The 22,654-nt window shown below is 36.6% G+C and overlaps 1 protein-coding gene across 1 annotated transcript; it reads left to right on the top strand.

The window, feature by feature from the left end:
- The first annotated feature begins 1,050 nt into the window (after window positions 1-1,050).
- Window positions 1,051-21,834, top strand: ANXA1 (annexin A1). The gene is made up of 14 exons (XM_079331464.1): window positions 1,051-1,195; window positions 4,665-4,743; window positions 6,906-6,999; window positions 7,765-7,859; window positions 8,590-8,703; window positions 9,260-9,350; window positions 10,327-10,406; window positions 11,332-11,388; window positions 12,737-12,830; window positions 13,358-13,453; window positions 14,449-14,507; window positions 15,374-15,496; window positions 16,897-20,401; window positions 21,052-21,834. The coding sequence occupies exons 2-13, from the start codon at window positions 4,678-4,680 to the stop codon at window positions 16,954-16,956; spliced, it is 1,029 nt and encodes a 342-aa protein (XP_079187590.1). The 5' UTR covers window positions 1,051-1,195; window positions 4,665-4,677; the 3' UTR covers window positions 16,957-20,401; window positions 21,052-21,834.
- Window positions 21,835-22,654: the final 820 nt, after the last annotated feature.

Raw genomic sequence — 22,654 nt, 5'->3', positions numbered from 1 at the left:
AGCCCCTTCAATTATTCAGCTTACTGAAAATATGCAAAATACTTTTGTTAAATGATATATCAAATGTGCAAGATGAGAAGAAAAAACAAAGCATAGGAGAAATTTTGTCTCAGAGAGTGGGCTGGAGACTCCCTGGGGACCAGAAGGGTTCCCATGGGGGTTGGCAGGCAGGGCCCATCACCTCAGCCAGGAGCAGGAGTAGGCAGCCCCAGCTCCAGGCATTTGGCACAAATTCATGTGAGGCAGATCAGCCCTGCTAGGGGTATCTGTCCATTGCAGCCAGTCAGCAAGAGGATGAAAGTCTTCTGGGAGCCCTATCTGCCCATTGCAAGCAATACTGGCTCAGCAGCAGGAGAACTTCACTGGGCATCATGCTCCAGGCCAATCTGAGATGTTGTGATATGATTGGTGTTGTGCTGTGCTGGCTTGGCAAGGACGTGCTTGCAGAAAACCACTTCAGATATACCCTCATGTTGTGCAAACCACTCTCACTTTGAACTTCAGAGTTGAATGTTTCAATCTCTTTCTTATTATGTTGGTGCCAAATATTGCCCTTATATTAAGCTTGCCTCTTTCCTTGAAATTCTTAAAAAAAAACAAAACAGTTATTTGTGTGAAATACTAGACATATTTATTTCTTCCTTATTTCTGCCATGGGCCTACATGCAAAAGATGCAGAGGTAGTGGCCATCAGATCTCGGTGAATTGAGGATGCTGCCTTGACACTTCACCCTTTCTTCACTCAAAGTTTCATTGAGCAAAGATATATCTTAATATATTCACTTTTGAAATTATATCAGACATGTCAAAATGTGATGAGAATAACTCAAGTTTAGCTTTCGTAATATTTAATCATATGACGCCAAAAGAATTATGGCAATTTATTAAAACTGGGGATGTGGTCAGGCCAGGAGAGGAGAGTTACCATGACTTGCTCATTTGTTTTATTTTCCCTTCTGAAATCTGCTCATACTTTTGCCAGCACATAGTTTCGCAATGACTTTTTTTTTTTTTTCTCTAATGTTTCTCCACTTTGGGTGGCACCCAGACATAACTGCTGCAGATGATTACTAGGGCTGTGGAAACTCTGGTTGCTGGGTGGAGTTTCCTGCAAAAGCTATAAAAGCTTTGAGAGCCTTGTGCTCCTTTGCTCCTGACTGTGCAGCCCAGCGAAGCAGTGTTTGTGAGGAGGAAGGTAGGATTTTGTAGTTCATTATTGCTCTCTGTGGACCCAGAGCATTTTAGGAATTGTGTGCTGAATTTGTTAAGTGACCTGGTGCAAACTTTCTGTGGGTTGGAGCTGCTGTCAGGAAAAAAAGGTGTGGGCAGGAGAAATTCTTTCCGTTCTGGAACATTTTACACAAGGGCTTGGGCAATTGTTGGGTTTTTTTAATGCAATTAACTAAAGGGAATTTTTAAAAAGGTAAAAATTTCAAAAGCAAATTTATTTGGAGTTGACCATTTCATATACGTTTGCTTTGTCTTTATACTAGGCTGCTGTAGAAATCTGCAGTAAAACCAGAGTTCCTAGAAAACTACTATGTTGTGTAAATTTAAAAAATACAAGCAAAATACTTGAACAACAGTTTGCTACATTGTGACTGTAGAGTCATTGTTCATGAAAGTGATGAGAATCAAATCTCTTAGAAATCAAATTTTGAAATCAAACCAATGGTTTAGAAACATAAGAGCAAAATCCTACTTTTCTGACTAAGAACTTGGCAAAGCCATGTAAAAGCTGTATCATCTGGGATTCTTTCTGCTAAATCTTTCCACAGATTTTACAAGGTTGGGATTGTTTTTTTCCCTCTGATGTTTCCATTCAGCAGACTTTCCACTGCAAAGTGAATTACTCTATTAGATCTTCTGCCTGTTTTACTGATTGAGTGTCATGACTGTAATGTACCTCAAGATCCTGGTATTGAGCATTTGAAGTAACCAGGCATCTGACATGCTTCATTGTATGGTTAAATAAACAGAGAAAAATGCTGCCATTTGAGACAGACTGTAGTGTAAAAATATAGTTTGTGTCTTTAATTATTTTTAATAAGGTATTTTCTCAAAGCCTTAAAATTTTTTGATTGGTCCTGTTCGAGGTTGCATCTTCAGGGGATTAAGAACCAGACAGAAAGCAATATTGTGGTGATTTTTGTGAAACAACATTTAGGGCTGCAGATCTGTCTGATTTTTCAATCCCATTGGGATGTTGATAATTCCGATTGGGAATCAGTTGCCTCAGTCCTTTTCATACCATATTAAAGTAATACTTGGACTGAATGTATCCCTTCTGTATCTAGGTATTTTTTACATGATCTCATTGCATTTTACAGTGGCAAGACAAAGTATTGGGCAAGACCTTGTCTCCATCAGGGGGTATGCTGTCCTCCTAGATTAGAGTCTTTTTTCTTATCAGCTGTAGTTTCTTTCAAAGCAGTTTTATATGTATGTTGGTTTCTTACCTTGCTATGGTGATTCAAGCAGACTAAGGTCTTTAGCTCCTCTGAAGGACCATTTATTACTTTAACTTATATTAAAAGTGCATTATTTCTTTACTAGATGGAAATAGATGGATCTACATGCCAGTGCCTTTAGTTCAAAATAAAAAAAAAAAAAGTTTTAAAAGCTTTTAAGGCACAGAAATTTTTTCTTACTGTGCAATTTAATTCAGAAAATACAGTAAGTTTTAGAGGCTTAATTAACCAAATGCAGTGTAGTCAGTAGCCTTTTGCTCCAGCCAGCCCAAGGCATCAAAACTTTAGAGCTTGGTGTTGAGCGTGGGTGTGGGGATATGTAGAAGAAGGGGATGGGTTAGCAGCACTTCCTGAAGCCAGCTCTCCCTGTAAAGGGTTACTTTATCAGGCAAAACGCACATCTTTCCAGATCTGGTGCCGGGAGGCTGGATCTCGTTTCCTGGTTTGGAGCGGTTCTCTGCGCTGTGAGTCACTCAGCAGATGTCCTGGGGCACAGGTCCAGTGTGGGTGACTCACTGTGCCCAGGATCAGCCTTCCCAGTGTTTCCATCCTGCTGCACACAGCCTTCAGTGTGCTGTTATGAAGTGCAGCAGAATTTTGGGTACCTTGTTGCTTCATCTGCCCTTGCTAACTTCTGTCAATAGAAGGGTGGAAGGGTGCAGCAGTCACTCTGACTGCAGGAGAAAAGGGCAGGTTGCATCTGTGGTGTGAGCATGCTTTTCTGATCCTGCATAAATAGCAGGTCATAAAAGCTGGTCCTTCAGTCTGACTGAATATTCTGTCTATTATTTACCCACTTGAGACTTATTCTAAATAACGTACAAACAGAAATTTTAAATCTGTTTCAGCTTTTCTGGCAGAACTAAATTCCTTCTTGAGGGAAGGAAACAAAAGTAAGAGTTTTTTGGGGAAGAGAGAATATGGCAGGCTCTTACCCTGGAGAGAGCTGCAGGCAGGCTGTGTGAGGAATTTGTCACTTTGTTGGCTGCTGAATGCAGAAGCAAGCTTTACAGTTTTGCTGTGAGGGAAAGAAAGAGCTGGGCTGCAGCTACACTCCCTGGTCCTAAACTTGTATCCACTCAAAAGACTGGTCCCTTCCCTTCCTGCAGGGCAGAGGGGATGTGCTGGTAGCATAACTAAAATAACTTTTTTACAGTTTATATGTTTATGGTGTATATTCCAAGACTGCAAATAGAATTTTGTCTCTTAACACCAATTTCAAAATCAGTCTGGTTTACTTGGCAACACTATCTCCAGTTATTACTTACATGTGTACTTTAAAGCCAAGTCTTCCCTAGAGCTTGCTGAAGAAGAGTGTTTTGTGAAAATGATCTAGTTTGAATAATTTTGTTTGATAGACCATTGATTTCTTCTTTCTATTTCCTCACTATTTCAGTTAGCAAACCGAATATTCCTCACACCAACAACAGAAGTTGTTATGAAGCAACCTATTCATTATTTTTTTTGTACTTAGTGTTACATTTTTTTCCTTTTCTGCATAGTGATTTTTGGGAAAGCTGGGTGGACTTTCTTTTTGAGTGGTAAAATGCAAAACTTACTTTTCTTTCCTCTTCTTAAATTGATAATACTTTATTATTATTATGTAGAAGTTGTAGCAAATATGTAATAAAAATCAATGTATATAAAACTAACCAGATTTACTCACCTTCCTTAGACAATGTCTAGTCAAAGAAATTACATGTAAGAAGATATAAAAAGGGAATACCTTTTTTCCTAACATAATGCATAAGAATTCCAACACAGTAAATAATGAGACAAGAACCTTTGTTTACCAATGAATTTCAAAATGATCAAACTAAATGGGCATAGAAGATAGACCAATTTATGAGAAAGACAGACTAATTGGTTTCCAGTAATTTCCCTTCATAAGTAGGTGCTAATGCTAACATAATGCTATAAACAAATAGTACCATTGCTTGTACTGTTCTTACCTAAAATTTCTGAAAGTAGCTAAGGGTGTGGAGGTGAGCAAGCAGTTGTGGAGCATCACATCACTCATAAAACATCAAAGTTGCCTGCCTCCAATACTGCTGGTCTGTTACCACATGGGACATTCACCACCATATGTCTTAGTGCTGGAGAGGTGAATTTGAGAGTGGAAAATCTGGAGTCGCACTGGTACTGAAAACAATGAAAAATGCATTGTTTGTAACTTGATGCATCTTTTCCCAGAAACTCTGTCAACATGGCTATGGTATCAGAATTTCTGAAGCAGGCATGGTTCATAGACAATCAGGAGCAGGAATGTATTGTAAGTATTATCAGCTTTGAGAGCCCCATCCTTATTTTTGTGTACTCTTACAAGTGGTTTAAAGGCATTTAAACATCTTTCATACATGCAAATGAAGGAAAAACAATGGCAAAACTCTTGCAGATTAGAAATGGAACTCAGTTTTATTGCAGTGTATAATCTAACGTAACCATATAACCTAGGAATTTTGCTGCAAGATTTGCACCTATCAGTTATCAATTCCTAGGCAGAACTAGTTAGTGTGATTAAATTGTAATTACCAGTCACTGATTCACTCAAATCAGCTTCTTTAATGTAGTAATCTGATGTTGAATTGTGTGAATGTGTATGAACATGTTCAGGCAATGTATGTGAAAAAAAAGGGATTACTTGGCTGAGGTAACAGGAAGCCATGAGTGGGAGCCCAGGAATGTAAAGGAGGAAGTAAAGTCACTAGCATATATCCCAGCTTTCATATCACATGTCATGTTTATGGTGGAGTGAGCCACAGCACATAAAAAAAAAACCACATAAAAAAATGAATAGTGTTGGACATTAGAAGAGAGGGATATGGTTGTGAGGAGTGAAGAGCTTCTGTGCTAGGATGATATGGAGAATCTTTGTGATAATGAGGTGAAGCTACTGAAATGAAAGCAAAGGTAAAGCAGTGCACTGTGAAATCACACAAGTTCCCTAAAGAACTTAAATTTTGAAAACAAAATTGTATAGGGGAAATTTCAGTAAACAAAAGTTTTCTGCTCTAGACCCCTGTAGATTTTGTAATTTTGACTTCACAACATTTTGTGCACAAACCTTTGGCTCCACTATCCCATCCCCCCTCTATTTCCAGTGTCCTGAGACATTCTTGGCTATGGTGGTTACAGAGAGTTTTGTATTGCTGGTAGATAAGTTTGGCATGGAAACCATTATACAAATGTTAGCCTGCAAGACTGAGAAACACGCAGTGAGACACTCCCATTCCTTTGTTGACTGAGCACACAAGACACAATGATCTCTTGAGAAGTATGCAAGAGTCTGATTTAAGTATGCAGTCTGTCTGCTCTCTTATAACTCCTAGTGAGACAACTGTGCTGAAAGATGAATATTTAATTATCAAATACTAGAACAGTACAAACTTCAATACAAATTGTTGTATGTAAAACATGTGTTCATAAAACCTTGCCCTTTCTCTTGGGATATTTTTTTTAATGGCAAAGGATTACAAAATTGAAATACTAATTTTTGTAACAAGAGAAAGATTATAGGTGATTTTGTGTCATCCAGCTAAACTACTGGTGTCTTCTAATAAGAAACCTCACCATATATCACAACAACAGGAATTTTCTATAAATCTTTCATCCAAAAATCTTGGAGCATTTTATAGTTCTGTGATAGTAGTAGACTGGAATCAGTTATTGAGTACTATATGAGTTATTTAGCTCTGTTAAATCCTACCCATAACTTGATGTGTCATGTTGCTGACACATGGCAAGGCAAGTGGTCAGTTGTGCAGTTCCCAGAGATCCTCAGACACTGAGCAGGGAGTGCCTGTCTGGGATCAGATTCACCAAAATCATCTAGTGGATAATGCTTTGCAAAGACTTCAGTTTATGTCTAAATTTTCAAAGAAGCTGAGCGAGAGGTCTCCACTGCCTTTTAGGGCTAGGCTTAAACACTTCCCAAAGATCTTGAATGCTAGAAGTGTTTGAAAACCTAGTTAAAAATCAGCTGAGGGCACCCTTAATGTAACATACAGTCAGTTTGCAAAACATGAGCAGAGAAATTAGCACTTTACTGGAAGTGCCTGTAGGATTTAATGGTGGGTTTAGAGCCTTTAAAATTGGAGCAGAATTTCCTAATTAGGACAGCTAATGATATTCTTATGCAATCCAATTTACACTAAGAAATAGGTGTTCAGCTTAAGAAATAGGGGTTCAGGTGCCTAAACCAATTTATGAAGTACTTTTTGTACGAAGTACTATGAGAGCTGTCAAAGGAATAGATCCAATGCATATCCATTGTTGAACCCATTCAATTACCTGTAGCTAGAAAATTGTATGATAAAATGCAATCCCAATTGCATAGTTTATTTGGGCATTCAAAACTGCTTCTGCACAAGAATATTCTTCAGTATAAGCAATTTTTTTCCTTTTTAAATTTTATTTTTTATTTTCCCTCTGCAGAAGAGTGCAAAAGGTATCCATGGAGTACAGTCATATCCAAATTTTGATCCATCAGCTGATGTTATTGCTTTGGACAGAGCTATTACTGTAAAGGGTAAGAGGAGTAAATATTTAACTTACTATATTAGGACTCTCCCTTAAAAAATTTTGAGACTAGTGCTGAATAAAATATAGGAGCTAGAGGCAGTGGCAAGCTGGAGAGGTGCCTCTGCTTTAGAAAGCTTGGCAATACACTAAATTATGCCACTTGGTGAAGATTCTTAACTCTTCCATAGCCTGATGTTGTATTACAGTTTCAGACCTTACTGGTATATTAAAGTTCTTTAATATGTTGAAGGAAGGATTGTAAAAATTTAATTTCTAGGGCAGGAAATAATATTGCAACATACTGTACTTTTTGTTTTGATTTCCATAAAATTCCTGCAAGAGGCAGTGATTATGCTGATAATATTGTATGCTTCTGTTGCATTTCTCTCTTTTAGTGAAATTCTCATTTGGCACTTTGTACTTCAAAAAGGTTTTTCAGTTTGACTTACTGAGATTAAAAGACTATGCCATCTAGTTTGTTTTTAGTGTGGATTTCTGTTTGTTTGGGGTTTTTTAGGGTTTTTTCAGTTTAGTGGAAGATCTACATTCAATGCACTTTAAGACTCTTTGTATGAATTTTCTGTGTCTTAAATGGATGTATTTATTTGGTTTCTTAGTTACATCATTAATCTGATTACAACTTTTCCTTTGGTTGAATTTGAGTTTGTAAAGATACCAAATATGACATAAAGCAGATAATAATTAAAAAAAAAAACTGGCTAAATGATGTATATATTTTGAATGTGTTGGAATTTTGTTTGGTGATTCACAGGTGTGGATGAAGCCACCATCATTGACATCTTGACTAAGAGAACAAATTCTCAGCGACAGCAGATCAAAGCTGCCTATCAGCAGGCTAAAGGAAAGGTAAAGTATATTCAAGCCAAGCTTTATTTTCAACCAGAATATCAAATTTTCTCCTGGCTCAAATGGTATCAGTGAGTAAAGACAGAATACTGAATAGGACAGGAGAGTTGTAGGATCATTACACTGTTCCCCAAGTATACCAACACTGGTATAGGGAGTGGGTTCTAGTGGTTGTAGAGCATTTTTTAAATCAGTTTTTTAATTTTTTAAATCAGATTTAAATTTTTTTTTTCCTTCCCACTTAATTACATTCAGGTCAAATTAGAACATAGCCTTTATCTTCAGAACTTGTGGTTTTGTTTAGGGTGATATTACATATGTTACTACATAGGTTGACTTCAAACTTCATGCAATAAGCAATGAGTTCAAATGTTACACAGATAAGTCATACCTGTAAGAGTAATATGGCATTATCTTCTCTTGAGGAAGGAGCAGCCTATTTCAAGCCTTCCTCTGATGCTGTAGATGTTTCCATATAGCTGAACTGCAATGTGTGAAAACACTCCAGAAAACTTACTGAAAAACCCTGCCTAACACTTTAACATAAAGTGTCAAACATGACAAATTGGAAACTTGAAGTAGGGCTTCATAATTCTTTCTGTTATAGATACAGGAATGATGCAGACTAAGGCTGATCAGGGGTTAGACTAATTTTTGGACTGCAGCTGAACTGCAGCTACACTTTTGCCATTCATTAACTTAGCGTGTTTCTTATTCTTCCTTGAAACAGAGTCTAGAAGAGGCTTTGAAAAAAGCTCTGAAAGGCCATTTAGAAGATGTTGTTGTGGCTTTGCTCAAAACTCCAGCTCAATTTGATGCTGAAGAATTAAGAGCTGCTATGAAGGTAAGGCAAAATCTTCAAAGAAACTTTCTTGGAGAGCACCTGTACTTATTAAGGTCTATGAATAACACTGAATGTGGATTTCAAGGCTTTTTAACTTCATTTTGTTAATTAAATCTTTATTGGTAACTCAGTTTATGAGAGCAAGAATCAGTAGTTCCTGCTGAATTTTAGAGTTCAAGGAGATTCTTTTGTGAGAATGAACTCTTTCTGCCTTCTGAAAACTAGTTGCTAATGGGAGCTATAGCCTTTACATTCATGTTTACATAGGAGAAAGAGAACAGGGAAGGAGGTAATTTTTCTTCATATATTTTACATTATTTTATGTTCACTGTTTGGTCCCTTTAGCACTTTCTTTGGGCACCAGTATATTGAATGTTATAAAAATTTAATTCCTAAAGAGCCGAAATTGCATTATATGGAAGGACAATATGTTTAATTTTTATTTCTCATTCCATGTGATCCCTTCAAAGCCAATGAGTTTCATCTTATTTCTGTTATGAATTTTAAGTTTTTTTCTATTAAATAACATCTCTAAAACTTTAATTGCTTTTGTCAGGGACTTGGAACTGATGAAGATACCTTAATTGAAATTCTGGCCTCAAGAACCAACCGAGAGATTGGAGAAGCCAACAGATACTATAAAGAAGGTAATTCAGAGCAAGAAAGAAGCATTAAGAAGTAAGAAGTTATACCATTGTATAGCCCTCTAGCAGACACATTAGAGTCACAGCCTCAGTTAGTATGAGGAGCTGAGAACAATACGGAGACAAATGAAGCTTCACAAAAATTTGACAGGGTTGCTGGGGAGAGAGGTCATGGTGACTTTTTCTGACCTATGCAGACCCAATAGTGAAGGAAAAGATACATCACCACTGCTGGAATTGTGGGAGTCTCATGGAATGAGTCACACATTTAGATGATTTTTGGATGCATGCAAAGCCAAGCTGCTTTTCTTCCCCTGTAACTACACCTTGGCTGACATTTTAAGAAAAAAGCATGGACTTGGAAAAAAAAATCTTACTGAGTTAGTGACACAGACATGATAGCAGTAGGAGCAACCAGTGACCAATAGGGGTAAAATACTTGAAGAAGTTACTACATTGTAATGTGGCATTTCCCTTATATGTTGAGTTTACTGTGTTGTCTAATTAAATCCTGTTTTCTGAGATGATGAGGTAACTTTTACCAGGACATTTCTTCTTAGATGTCTATATTAAAAACTTGATTTTTTGGGAGAGTTTGTGTTTGAGTTCAATACCTATAAGAACAGCCAGAAGTAAAAATGAAAAAGGCTCGGAAAAGGTTTGTGTATTTCACAAGCAGAAACCTGAGACAATGCTACCCATGCTACCCACAAGACCTTAGAGAAGGACATTTTTCAGCACATTTTAGGTTTATTGTCCAATTTCACAGCATATCTCAGGATTTAAAGGATATGTTATGAATAAACTCCTTTACTAGAAACCAAATGAGAGAAAGTAAGAAAATCGCATTTCTAGTGGGCATATTTAAGAGGGAAATTAGGAAAATACTAAAAAAGATCATGGAGTGGTTTGATGGGACCTTTAAAAATTAGGTAGTCAACTTAGTTGATAACTTCAAAAAAAACCAATTTGTTTGCAGTGCTGAAGAGAGATCTAACACAAGACATCATCTCTGACACTTCTGGAGACTTTCAAAAAGCTTTGGTTGCTCTAGCCAAGGTATGCTATGTTTAAGCATTTTGAGTGAAAATATCTATAATCAAAAATCAATGATCTCAAGACTATTTTAGAGAGATGTGCAATGAATAAAGATTTATGCAATATTTATGTCTTTGCATTGACTTTTTTCACTTTCATATCCTAAATCATTAGAAACTGTTCCTAAACAAACTAGAATGAGATTTTATGTCAAACACCTTTTAAAAAACTTTAAAACAATATTTCTGTTTTATCAGTTATGCTTTTAAGACGTTTTTGTGCTATCTTTAAATGCTAGAAAAAGTAACAGACATAATGTCATGTCAATTGACTGGAAAAAGAGGAAATATTTAAAATTAGATAAATGAAAATTTTTTCCTGTTAATTTATGTTTCCAGTAGTTGATAATGGGACAAAGGCATGGAGTTACCAAGTGGACAAAGTGTTTTGCAAATTTACGTTCAAAAGCAGATCAGTTGAAACACTGGACCTTCCCATTAAAAATATCCTTCTAAAATTAATATATATTTGATTTTTGAGTATGTATATGAACCTTGTACTTCCATACAGGATGATATTTTGATATATCCATGTAGATGGTTTGGTTTTTCAGTTTTAACTTATAAATCAACTTGAAAGGAGTCTATTGAATGATCAGCAAGAAACAGGTCACAGGTTTGAAGCCTGTAGTTTCATGTCAAGAAACAATTACTTCCTGTGGATTCTTAGATAGGAATTAAGAAATAAGTTGCTGATGGCTGTAGAAATATGTTCTCTGATTACAAACACAACAGTTTTATTACCAGGTGATTGAGATAACTGCACCTATTTCCAGTTATGTATTGGTTTGTGTATGACAGTGGTGCTGCAGGACTCTCAAATGTTGAGCTTTAGTGAGCTGAATGATTGTGAGAACCAGTGAAACTTTATTTATTTCTTTATGTAGGCTGATCGATGTGAAAGTCCTCATGTGAATGATGACCTTGCTGACAATGATGCCAGGGTAAGATCATACTTGGTACTTTGCAGAACTTCTTCTGACTTACTTGAGATTCCATTGGTTGTCTGAATCATGTGCACTGCAGAAATAACAGAGATTTCAATGTCACAGAGCAGTAATTTCTGAGGAGACAGTATTTTGCAAAGTTAATGTAAGTTAATTATATGAAGGACATTAGATTTTCACTCTAGTATCTGGCTTCAGAAACATTTCTGGGACCTCGTCTAGTTCCTGAAAAGCATGCAGACCATTTGAAGTGGTTGAACATTCTAGAGGAATCAGACTCAGTCCTGCTTCTGTCTATAAAACAGTTCTTGAATTAAGGACAAGGTGTGCTCATCCATGTGCAGAATTAGCTACTATATACTGACCAGCGTGAACTCCACAGTATGTTAGATATAGACATGGCTTTTTAGTGACAAACTTTTCAAGAATATTGGTAAACCTCACAGTCATTTTCTCAATAATTCTTAAATAAACATTTGATCTTTTTCTTATTTCTTCCAACATTAGTGGAACTAGCTTTACTAAAATCTTGATAAAACTTAGCAGTCATTGCTCAGTTTTCATCTATAGAATGTTACATCACAGTTACAATTTAACTTTAGATTAGTTCAGATTTTTTAAAAAATCCCAGCCAAGAAAGGCCATTAAGAAATGCTACTCTAACTCCTGTTACATAAGAAGTTTAGTTCTGTCATCAGCCCTAGATATGAAAGCGAATTAAGACTTTTTCTAAATTCAAAACATCAGATAAACATCAGTAATGTTTATCTTGATGAGAGTGTTAAATCTTCATGCTATATGAAGGCCTTTTATTATTACTCATAGAGAGGTTTGAGGAGGTGAGGAAAATGGAGGAGACTGATTTGGTTTTTACTGTCCTGGATGTTAAAGTCACTCCTAGAAAGAAGAGGAAGTACCTCGTACATAAGTTCCTCCTGCATATTGCACCAGTTAGTTGCAGAAATAATTTAGTCAGTCTTAAGAAATCCTACCAGTCCTGAACCTCCATAGTTTTATCAGTCTTAAGACATCCTAACGCTCCTGAGCTTCCTGCAGGCTGCTACCATGACAAAAGAAAAATAATTTAAGAATGTAGTATCCTCTGGAAAGTAAAGTGTCTGAAAATATGTTTTCTAGCTGCATAGTATTCCCTAGGTACCATTGTGACATAAATGAAGTAATTTGACAGAGTTGGAGTTAGTCTGAGGTAGGGTAGAGTTTGGATCTGGATTGTGTCAAGGGATAGTGTTCATTACTATAATGCAATGGCCCTCAAAATGCAGTATTCCTATTTTAGTTTATCTATTCCGATATTGACCTTGCCACCTTCTTTTCTTTATGACAGGCCTTGTATGAAGCAGGAGAGAAAAGGAAAGGAACAGACACTGGTGTGTTTATAACCATTCTTACTGCAAGAAGCTACCCACATCTTCGAAGGGGTAAGTTGAACAAAGCTTCAGCTTCTCTGGGATATTTTTGAGCATTGCCTGGTCATGAATTTGGAGAAGATACAGATTATCAGGGTATGATTCTAATTGAAAGCATGCTTGCTGACTAAGAATGTGGTTGGCAGTCTGGCTGTTCTTTCCAAAGTAGAGATGAGCAATATAATTCAGGCTCTTAACAGCACTGAAGTCTCAGCTGGGTTGTGATCACAATGCCGAGCGATAAGAGCTCCCCAGAATGGTCTTGCTTCTCAGCCAGTTTGCCCTAGACAGGGGGTTATCACACAGTGTCACAGGCTCTGGTGTAGTCTGTTGACCACCTCTACCCTAGCTGGTGGGAAATGAACCTTTCCATCCTACCAAAGTCCCATTCCATAAGCTGACTCCATCAGTATATGCAGCAGCACTGCTCTTTACACTGCTGTCTGAAGAAAGTGAGAGATGACCCACAAACAGTCCTCTGCTGCAGCAGAACAGGGCAGGGACAGTGCAGGGAGAATACTGTTTTTTCCCATTATTAGTTTTTCAGAAGTACGCCAAATACAGCAAGCATGACATGAACAAGGTCCTGGACTTGGAGCTGAAAGGTGATATTGAAAATTGCCTCACTGCCCTTGGTAAGTGGTTCTGCAGATTGAAACCTACTGTATGTTCTGACTAAACTTAAGCTTTTATTTCTGCCATAATTTCTCTGATCAGAAACTCTTCTGTACTTACCTGCTTCATTGAGAAGCTTGCTAAATAATACCTTGGAAAGTCTGATCTGATTATTGTGGTTTAATTGACACCTAAAATCAGTTGAAGTTGATGAGTGAGTAGAAATATCTCTCCTGATATTTGGAAAGGTCTTCCAAGGAGAACAGATTAATTGTTAACATAGGAAGACCTCTACAAGAAATCAATATGGCAAAAATGCTGTCAGAAGAGGTATAGTTTATATCAAAAATCCAATAGTTTTGAACCTGTCTTCAACCAAAGCCACTCTTCTCCCAGTTTCACATTGTGAGAATGCTTATAATATTGATTATTAAAAGCATTAGAAAATTCCTTTAGTAGTTTTGTTCAAGAAAATATTAATATAAATTTAATTGCTTGTTCATGAACAATAAGGTAAGGAAGGGATTCCTTCTCACCACTGGATCAGCGATGTTATTGGGGTCCATGCATCCATCTGTTCTTAGCTTTTATATCAATATGTCAAAATGTCAATAATATGTCAAACATATTTTGGATAAAAGGATAATCAGTTCCCTCTTATTATCAAAATTGAACTATAACTTGGTTTACAAAATATCAGATGATAACCTCCAGTTCTGCTGTAGAAGGCATAAATGCTTTCCCATTTTTCTTCTAGAGAACTGCAACACCTTCCTTAATTTTGTGGCAGTAAACTAGGGAGAAATGTGTTGCTTTTATAGTAATTGTTGTCCCCTTACTGCATTGCTTTGTGATTAAACAGAGGAAAGGATCTTCTTGTCCTCATATATTATGAAGGAAGTTAACAAAGAAATACATAAATAGGGTATGTGGGTAGGAAAAATGAAAGTGTTTTATTGGTAGACTTTTATTACATGTATAGCCAAAGTGACCTTGTCTCACTGCTTCATTACAGTAAAGTGTGCCACAAGCAAGCCAGCTTTCTTTGCAGAAAAACTCCATTTGGCAATGAAGGTAATCTAAATAAAGATTTCTTATTTGTAAACATAAGGTGCTTTATAAGCTGAAAGATAAAAAGTTAGCTAGAGGTCTCTGGGCCCTTTGAGTGATAGAAAAAGACTGCAGAGGGAAATTCAGAGTATTTCTCTCACTCCTTCTATTCCTTCCTTTGAAACCTGAGACTTTCTGTTGGAGGAGTTGTCTGTTTGCTATAGTGTGTTCTGTCCATCCACACATATCTTCTACTGTTCCAGTGACACGAAGCAGACTGGAACCCTTCATATGAAAGTAAAAAGGGAAAAGGAGAGCAATTCTAGATCTTTGCAGATACCTAGTGGAAGCCTAATCTATAACATCCATGATCCTTCTGGCAGATTTGAAACCCTTGTTATTGAGGCAGTGAAGAATATGAAACATGAAAAGCCTAGTATGTAGGTATTGTCCTAACTCTGAGACTTGGTTAGGAGCAGTATGTGAAAAATGGAGTGAAATATTATGAAAATGCAGATCATTGTACTATTAAAAAAACTAATTAAAAAAGGCAGTTTTTTCAGTTGAAAATTTAAGCTGTCCCTAATGTCTAGAAAGCACAGTGAAGGACATGTCTGTTTTCAGAAAACAGCTAAAAGAAATGTTTAAAATATTGAAAAAAACACCCAAAACAACAGTGTGGAGATAGCCTATCAGAAGTGAATTGTGCTTATATGGAACATTACGGCCCATGAGACCTCCCTGTTAAGAGACATACCAAAGGAAAAGGAAAGGAGGATGTTCATATATAAAGAAGTCTGATGAACTAACATACAGACCTTGATTAAAGGTATTCCAATGACGAAAGCAACGCAATTCTTTCCCTCTTTTTTCTTTGTTTCCTTTAACAGGGCTCTGGGACCCGGCACAAAGACCTTATCAGAATCATGGTTTCACGCCATGAGGTGGATATGAATGAGATCAAAGGCTATTACAAGAGTCTGTATGGCATCTCTCTCCGTCAAGCCATTATGGTAGGTTTCCTCCCACATGATGCATGAAACACAAAACAACTGGATGATTTGTGAAGTCCAGGAAAGATGTGTTATTTTTTCTGCTCCTCAGTCGCTGGTTCATCCTGCATAGCTCATTGTGGATAAGTACATTATGTTTCCAATGGCCCACAGGCTGGGAGAACTAGTTTCTTTTCCAAGTTAAGGTTTTTGTCAAAAGAGCTATAGAAATAGTAGTGACACACGTCTCAAGATATCATCTTACAGTAGAATCCAAGAGCTGAATGCAGAGTAAATTATCCCCTCCCCAAGTAAAATTCTTGTACTTAAGCAGTACCTTGGCAGGAGAGTGGAGATGATTGCTGTGACAGCTCTAAGGGGGGTATTTGACACAACTGGATATTGGCTTTTAATATTTAGGGTACTCCAGCAAATTAACTTTAAATTTTATTAATATTTATTTGGCTTGTTTTCCCTGTGACCTAAGTAAATGAGTTAAACTTACAAAAATATTTTGCTAAAAGAGACTGACCTCCCCAATGTACTTTCCAGAAAATTAAGTGGCGAGGGACTAGAAGAAAGCTAAACTGGCAAAGCATCTTTGTGGAGAGTAGTAGACACTACTGAAAAAACAAGATGTCTTAATTGGAGTAGAAACATACTCCCTACATGTATAAAAATGCCTTTTGGATTTTTATTGATGTCTGCTACTTTCTCAGGTGCCAAAGATCACTTTTAATCTTCCCTTCAGCGTGTGTGTGATCTGTAATTTATTATGTAATTACACCACCTCATCATGTACCAAAGTGGTGATTACATCCAAATGCCTTGAGGCATAGCTTGGCTACACTAAAGAATTCATATATCTCTGAAAACTAGATTCAAATAAGAAATGCATGTAATAATTACACTGCATACTTAATGCATATTATCCATTTTTACCAAGCTGAATAAGCAATCCCATGGTGAGTAGAGTATCACTGTATTGTTAGCCTTTGTTTGGGATGCTCCTAAACACAATGTATGTACGCAAAGTGTTGTAATATTACTGAGCATTGGACAGCACTGATCAAGAAAGAAAGTTCACTTAATTTAGAGTAAAGGCTCAAGCTCCTGGGTAGATAAAAATCTTATCTGCTTCTCTTTTTCACTTATGCCACAAGACCTCCCAGCATTTTTACTAGCCTTGTGTACCTATGCTGCACTCTGGAAATGCATGTGTTTATTTCTAGATCATACAAATAACTTCAGTGAGGGTTCTTGGTTCCAGCTCAGTCTGTGGCTAACTGTCTTACCAAGTGATTAATTTATATAGATGGAGCACTGATATTTGATCAATGTATAATGAATGTTAATTTAAATTTATTTTACTTGAGATCATTATTCTAACAGTTGTGGCATTTTCATGCTTAAATTTACAGGATGAACTCAAAGGGGATTATGAAACCATCCTGGTGGCTTTATGTGGAAGTGATAATTAAGTTTCACGTTCCTGAAGTGCACTCAAGCAGAATTGCTGAAAATCTTCATATTTGCATGTCTATGTAAAACACAGGCTTTACACGCAGAGGTTGCTGTGCAATGACACTTAGTACATATGTATTATGTTTAAAACCTGTATCCCAGAATGTATTTTTTTCAATATCTTTGCTCAGAATATCATCAATATTTCTGGCTGCCATTATTTATCCAAAGAGAAAGAATGCCCCAAGTTTCTATTCACGATTAATTATGAAAATGGTAACGTTTTCATCTACGCTAAGCATATAAACTTTTAAAAATAAAATTCAGCCATGTGTGACTTTGTATATCCTTTGTTGCTATTTACATTTAAAGTTGTGTGAGTATAGTGTGTGAGGGGAAGATCAGCAAATAGCTTAATCTGAAAGTAATGCAGTAATATCAAATGTAGCTCTGATCTGTTTAAGATTTCTCTTTGGCAGAGGGCAAGAGAGTTTCAGCAGGAATGTGTCCTTTGCTGTGAACCCAGCCTAAATATTCAACTTCAAAATGGTAATTGGGGACCACTTAGAATGTTCATTTAGAATAAAGGACAAGATAAAGTTAAACATGTTAATATGAAAACAGTTGTTATCTGATTACAGGAGCTTTGCAGGACCATGCAATGGCGGAAATTGCTGTATTCAAAGTGCTTCTAATTTTAAGGCATTTCACTTCTTTTAAAGTGTTGTATATATGCACCTTAGCTACAGGCAAGAGTGGTGGCATTTTGATTGTATTCTATTTTTGTCTACTTCTAAAATGGAAATGCTGATTGTTTTGAAGAGGAAGGATTGCTTTGTGCAGTGCTGTATCCAAGAGAAGCCAGTTTTACCTCAAACCAGCTCAGTCCCCCCAGGCATTCACTTCTATCTGAGACACACAAGTTTCTGTACAGTTAGGGAACTACTTCCTTAAACATTTAAAAAAACAGCAGTTTAAAAAAAAAAATCCATTTATATGACTGTTTCATATGGCTATTTCACAATTGTTTTAAATGTACAATCTATTTATTGCCATAGAAACTTGCAGCCCATTATTGTAGTCTGAAAAGTTTCATACTGCAAAAAGTAGGACTGAGGTTAATGATTGAGAAACAGAGCACCATCTGTTTCACTTCCAGAAGGCCCCATGATGGTCTGAGTAGAAGTGAGAGATGTTTCTAAACAAAAAACAAAATAAAACAAACAAAGAATTTTAGGTATGCTAACATAAATGGAAAGGTCATTTCCTGGCATTAAGAGGGACAATCCTTGTCTTAAAGAGCTATGCTGCACAGTAAAGAGGAGAGACAGAAAATTAAATGGACCAGCAAAAATAATCTTTGTTTTCAATGCAAATTAATAAGAGCATCAGCAGTGAAATTTAAGTGAAAAATCTACATATGTTAGCTCTAGTCAGATTGTCATTAAGATAAGATGGATTACCACAGAAGACCAGTAATCTAAGATTGTTTGGATTTTGTGTTTTTGTTCCTATCTTTTTGCATCAAAGGAGAAAATATCATAGGAAATCACTGCAAATATTTTTAATAAGTCCCTAAGGACTCCATTTAGTAGTATGCTTCTCACTGTGCTGGGCTTCAAGCATGGGAAGAGTGCACAGATTTGTACCAAGAAAGGACATTTAAAATTTTTTTGCAGCTGTTTTCCCAACCAGTATTAGATATTAAGCATCAGTGTAAGGAAAAATAGGAAAGGCAAAACAAAAAAGAAAAGATATTTTTCTAAAGATCTCAAAATCGAAAAGTCAATTGTGGCAATGTTGTATTGGAAAGAACTTCTTGGTTCTTATTCAGACTGTCCAGAGAAAGGCTTGCTTGGGCACAGTGTTGGAATTTTAACCACTGTTTTAGTGAAACACAATTTATGAATTCTATAATCCCCTTCTGAGATGGGTATTTCATAACACTCAACAAAAATAAAGAAGCCATTAATCAGGTGTACACATGGAATAAAAGGAATGTAGCCTGTCAGGTTTCAAAGACAGTAAGATAAGATTTTATTGGAAAATCATGTATTATAATTTGAATTGCATTCAAACATGTGAGGGATGGTGATCTTCTCGATGGCGAATGACTGTCCAGCCATTTAAAGGTGATGGAGAGGAGGGGAGTGGTGAATTCAAGAAGAAATGTCAGGGGAATGTCAGTAAATATGTTACAGTAAAGGCCATAGTGAAATTCATGAGAAGTGCTTCCTTGCTTTGTAAATTTTTTGGAGGGGGGGGAGACAAAAGGGACAAGAAAGGCAACAAGAAGATTGAAATATGATTTTTTAAAATCATTGTAGACTTGAACTCTATCAGCATAAAACTATTGCGAGGGCACAACTTCAACACAAACATGTAAATGAAGGAGTCACTCTGCATCTTCAGCAGGAAAAGCTTTCTTAACTTTGAAATAATTTAGAAATATATTGGAAAACTATTCCTTCAAATAGCACTAATTCTTTCATGACTCTTTAATAAAATACACTGGGAATGGTACATTTGTCATATTTAACTTATCATTTTATGATCAGCCATCAGCTGCAGTCTTCAGTTTCTCTTTCACGGTGAATACTTTTCTGACCCTTTTGGCTTTGCCCTCACAAAACAAAAGACGAGTTTACTGGAGGCTAGAAAAAAGATTATTAATTTCCAAACGACCTTTTCAAAAAACTTTGAGCTCTGGTGCCACCTTGTGACTGTAGAGACAAGGACAAGGGACAGTATTTCAATAGAAACTCAGTCGTAAATGGACACTGATTCCAAACTGTCATAATGTAATTCAATATCGTGGAAAATAGGGGTTTTCTATATCCCCCTGCTCCAGCATCTGTTTTTTTCACACTGATTTCAACAAGAACAAATAGGAAAAAAAGAACTAGCTGAGATATTCTCAAGAGGAGAGAAGTTTCTCAAAGCACTGACACAAGCAGTTGTAGAATACTAAAAAACCTCCAAATCCAGCACATCACCAAACCTTCCTAAAACCATAGCACATGCTTACAACAAACCCTGTATTTGAAAGACTCATCCATCATGAGATGCTCTCATTCAGCAGACTTGGGCAAAGAAGTGTGAACTTCTAACAGGCACCACTACAGAAGGTGCTGTGGCAAGGTGAAACAGTTAAACAGCCCTGTGTGTCCATCTGGCATAAAGATAAAATGACATAAAGTTTTTTCAGAAAATTGGGCTGGTTTTCCATCTCCATTCCAAAGGTGACCAGTGACAAATTCTATCAATTGCTGTGTGCTTTTATTGTATGCCTATTTTGCTTCAAATAATTGTAATAATATAGACAAAAAGTTAGTTGAAAATCTGGGCTTTAGTTTTTAATATCTTGCTTTGCAACCTATTCAAGTGCTTCTGTCATTCAGTGGGACCAAATATAGAAAAGCTAAACACACTGCTTCTAAGGAATTCAGATTTATAAAAATGGTGGGTGTTCCAGTCTGGGGTTTCTCCTTTGTCCCGAGATCACCCCAGAGGGACATGAAGTGGTTCAAACCCTGGTTCTCTCTGAAGCAGCTGAAGAGAGATTGCCTGAGACAGTTTTCTCTTGTTCCAAGGATTGTTTATTATTTCTTATCTCTGGGACCTTTTGCCTGGCCAGCAGGGTCTGCTCAGCCTGGCATCCATGGTGGAATCTGCCTGGTGAAGGCAGGGCTTATCTTATATAGTTTGTACTACGTATTACATGTTTACAAAATTTTGCCAACACAATACAATTTTATTAAATGGTCCAGCCCTGACCCCAACCAATCCAAGAGTGCCAACGTGTCACCCAACATGGATGACATGGAGAAGAAGGAGGAAAAGGTGTCCGCCCCCCAAATTCTCCATCTTGGCCACGTGTCCCTTATCATAAACATTCAAAGAAAACCTATTTATCTACCTCCTGAAGGTCTAATTTACACTTCAGTAATTTTGGTAGCTTGTTTCCATTTTTTTTTTGTGCTGGCTACTTCCCCCAGGGATTAGAATTCAGCACCTGTGACACCAGGGTCTCACTCAGAGTCTTTGAGACCCTTGCCAGGGGGGATTTGAGACCCCCAAGGAGGCCAGGGGTATGCCCTGGGCTCCCACAGGTGGCAAGGTGCCCATTACCATATTGATTATTGCTTTCTATGCTATATTCTTCACAAATCAATGAGTCACAATATTTCTAGCATTGTCTGAATAAAAAAAGGCAGAAATTAGATCTTGTATGTTCTCCAAGCTATGCAAAGCTTTTCATTAAACTGTTCTTTGTGACACTAATAGAGGTTTTCCAAGCACTTGCAGTTAGTAAGTATTGCATAACATGCATTTATGAGTAGCAATAATAACTTACCTTGGCAATTAAACTTATTCTGCCTCTTTCAAAGTCTGCTTAGTCCTTCCTTCTTATCTGCCTTAAGTGGTTCAAGGTCACTATAAAAAGAATTGCTAGTTGATTAATGTAATTTAATGCATGAAGAAAAATTTTGAATTTCCTATTGTTTAGTTATATCCATTTTAAATCACTTTCTTCTTATTCCACAACAACCTCTTGCCATAATCTAACCTATGCTGGAACTTGGCAGCTAAACAAATTACAAATATCTTGGGAGGTTATGTCAGGTTTCAAAAAGTCCAGTTAAATTGTAAAGGTTTTTCTACTATTTCTGCCATTTTACAGTGAAGCTCTTCACTCTTTGTGGGGTCATATATGTTTAATTATGGGGATGATTAGAAGTTTTTAATTATGCTTTTCTTTGCATTGAACATTTCAGTTAGTATGAGTTTACTGGCAAATAAATGCTTTTGATTTCTGAATTGATAATATTACTTCCAAATACTTGCTTATTTAAAATAATAAATGGATATGAATAAATACTGTAGCTTGCTAATTATTCCTGCTAACATTATCTATTTCTTAAAAAAGACTGGAAATTTGTGTGGGTTTTTTTTTTTTTGGTTTTCTTAAATTTATTTTTTTTTTTTTAAATAATAATCTGGAATTACCATTACACAGAATTGTTTGAAATATAGTAAATTTGCCACTAATTCAATGAGGCAAATGTTTCTGGATTATCTGGAAACTTTGATATTTTATATTATGGAAACCTGAAGATATTGTTCATCTGTGGTTCATCTACCAGGTCTAGAAACGTGTTAGTTAAGTGTTTTTATCAAACTCTGATATGAACCTGTGGCAAGTTACCTGAGCTTGTTTAATTCAATTCCACAAAGTTTAAATCATAGAATTTTGAATTTATAATTTTATGTATATGCACATTTAGCCTACTATAAAGGAAAATGCACAAATATAGTATATGAAACTCCTACAAAAATACAACTGAGAACTTACAAAGATAAAAAACTGTAATTCTCCGCAGATTTATTTGCACAAAATGAACTGGGGAAAGAAAGTACTTTTAGTGAAGCATCAGTGCTGCTACAAAGCTCTACACTGGAGGAGAATTTAACGTTTCTCTGGGATGCAGAATACAAAATACTTCCCTAAGACATGGCTGTAGGTAAATTGTCCATGCTGCCTAAATCCACTAGATGTAGCTGTTGGTGCTTGCAGCAGGAAGAGCTCACACACCCAAACACACACCCACACCTGCCTGCCCCCTCCTCCTCCCCTTCCCCAGCTGCGTTGTTTGTTGGTTCATGCAAGTGATGCTTTGGATTTTTATTTTTTTTTTAAGAAAATCTTCGTAT

Source organism: Erithacus rubecula (genome assembly GCF_903797595.1).
Source record: "Erithacus rubecula genome assembly, contig: SUPER_Z_unloc_4, whole genome shotgun sequence".
NCBI lineage: Eukaryota > Metazoa > Chordata > Aves > Passeriformes > Muscicapidae > Erithacus > Erithacus rubecula.
This window is presented reverse-complemented; position numbering and strand designations above follow the sequence as displayed.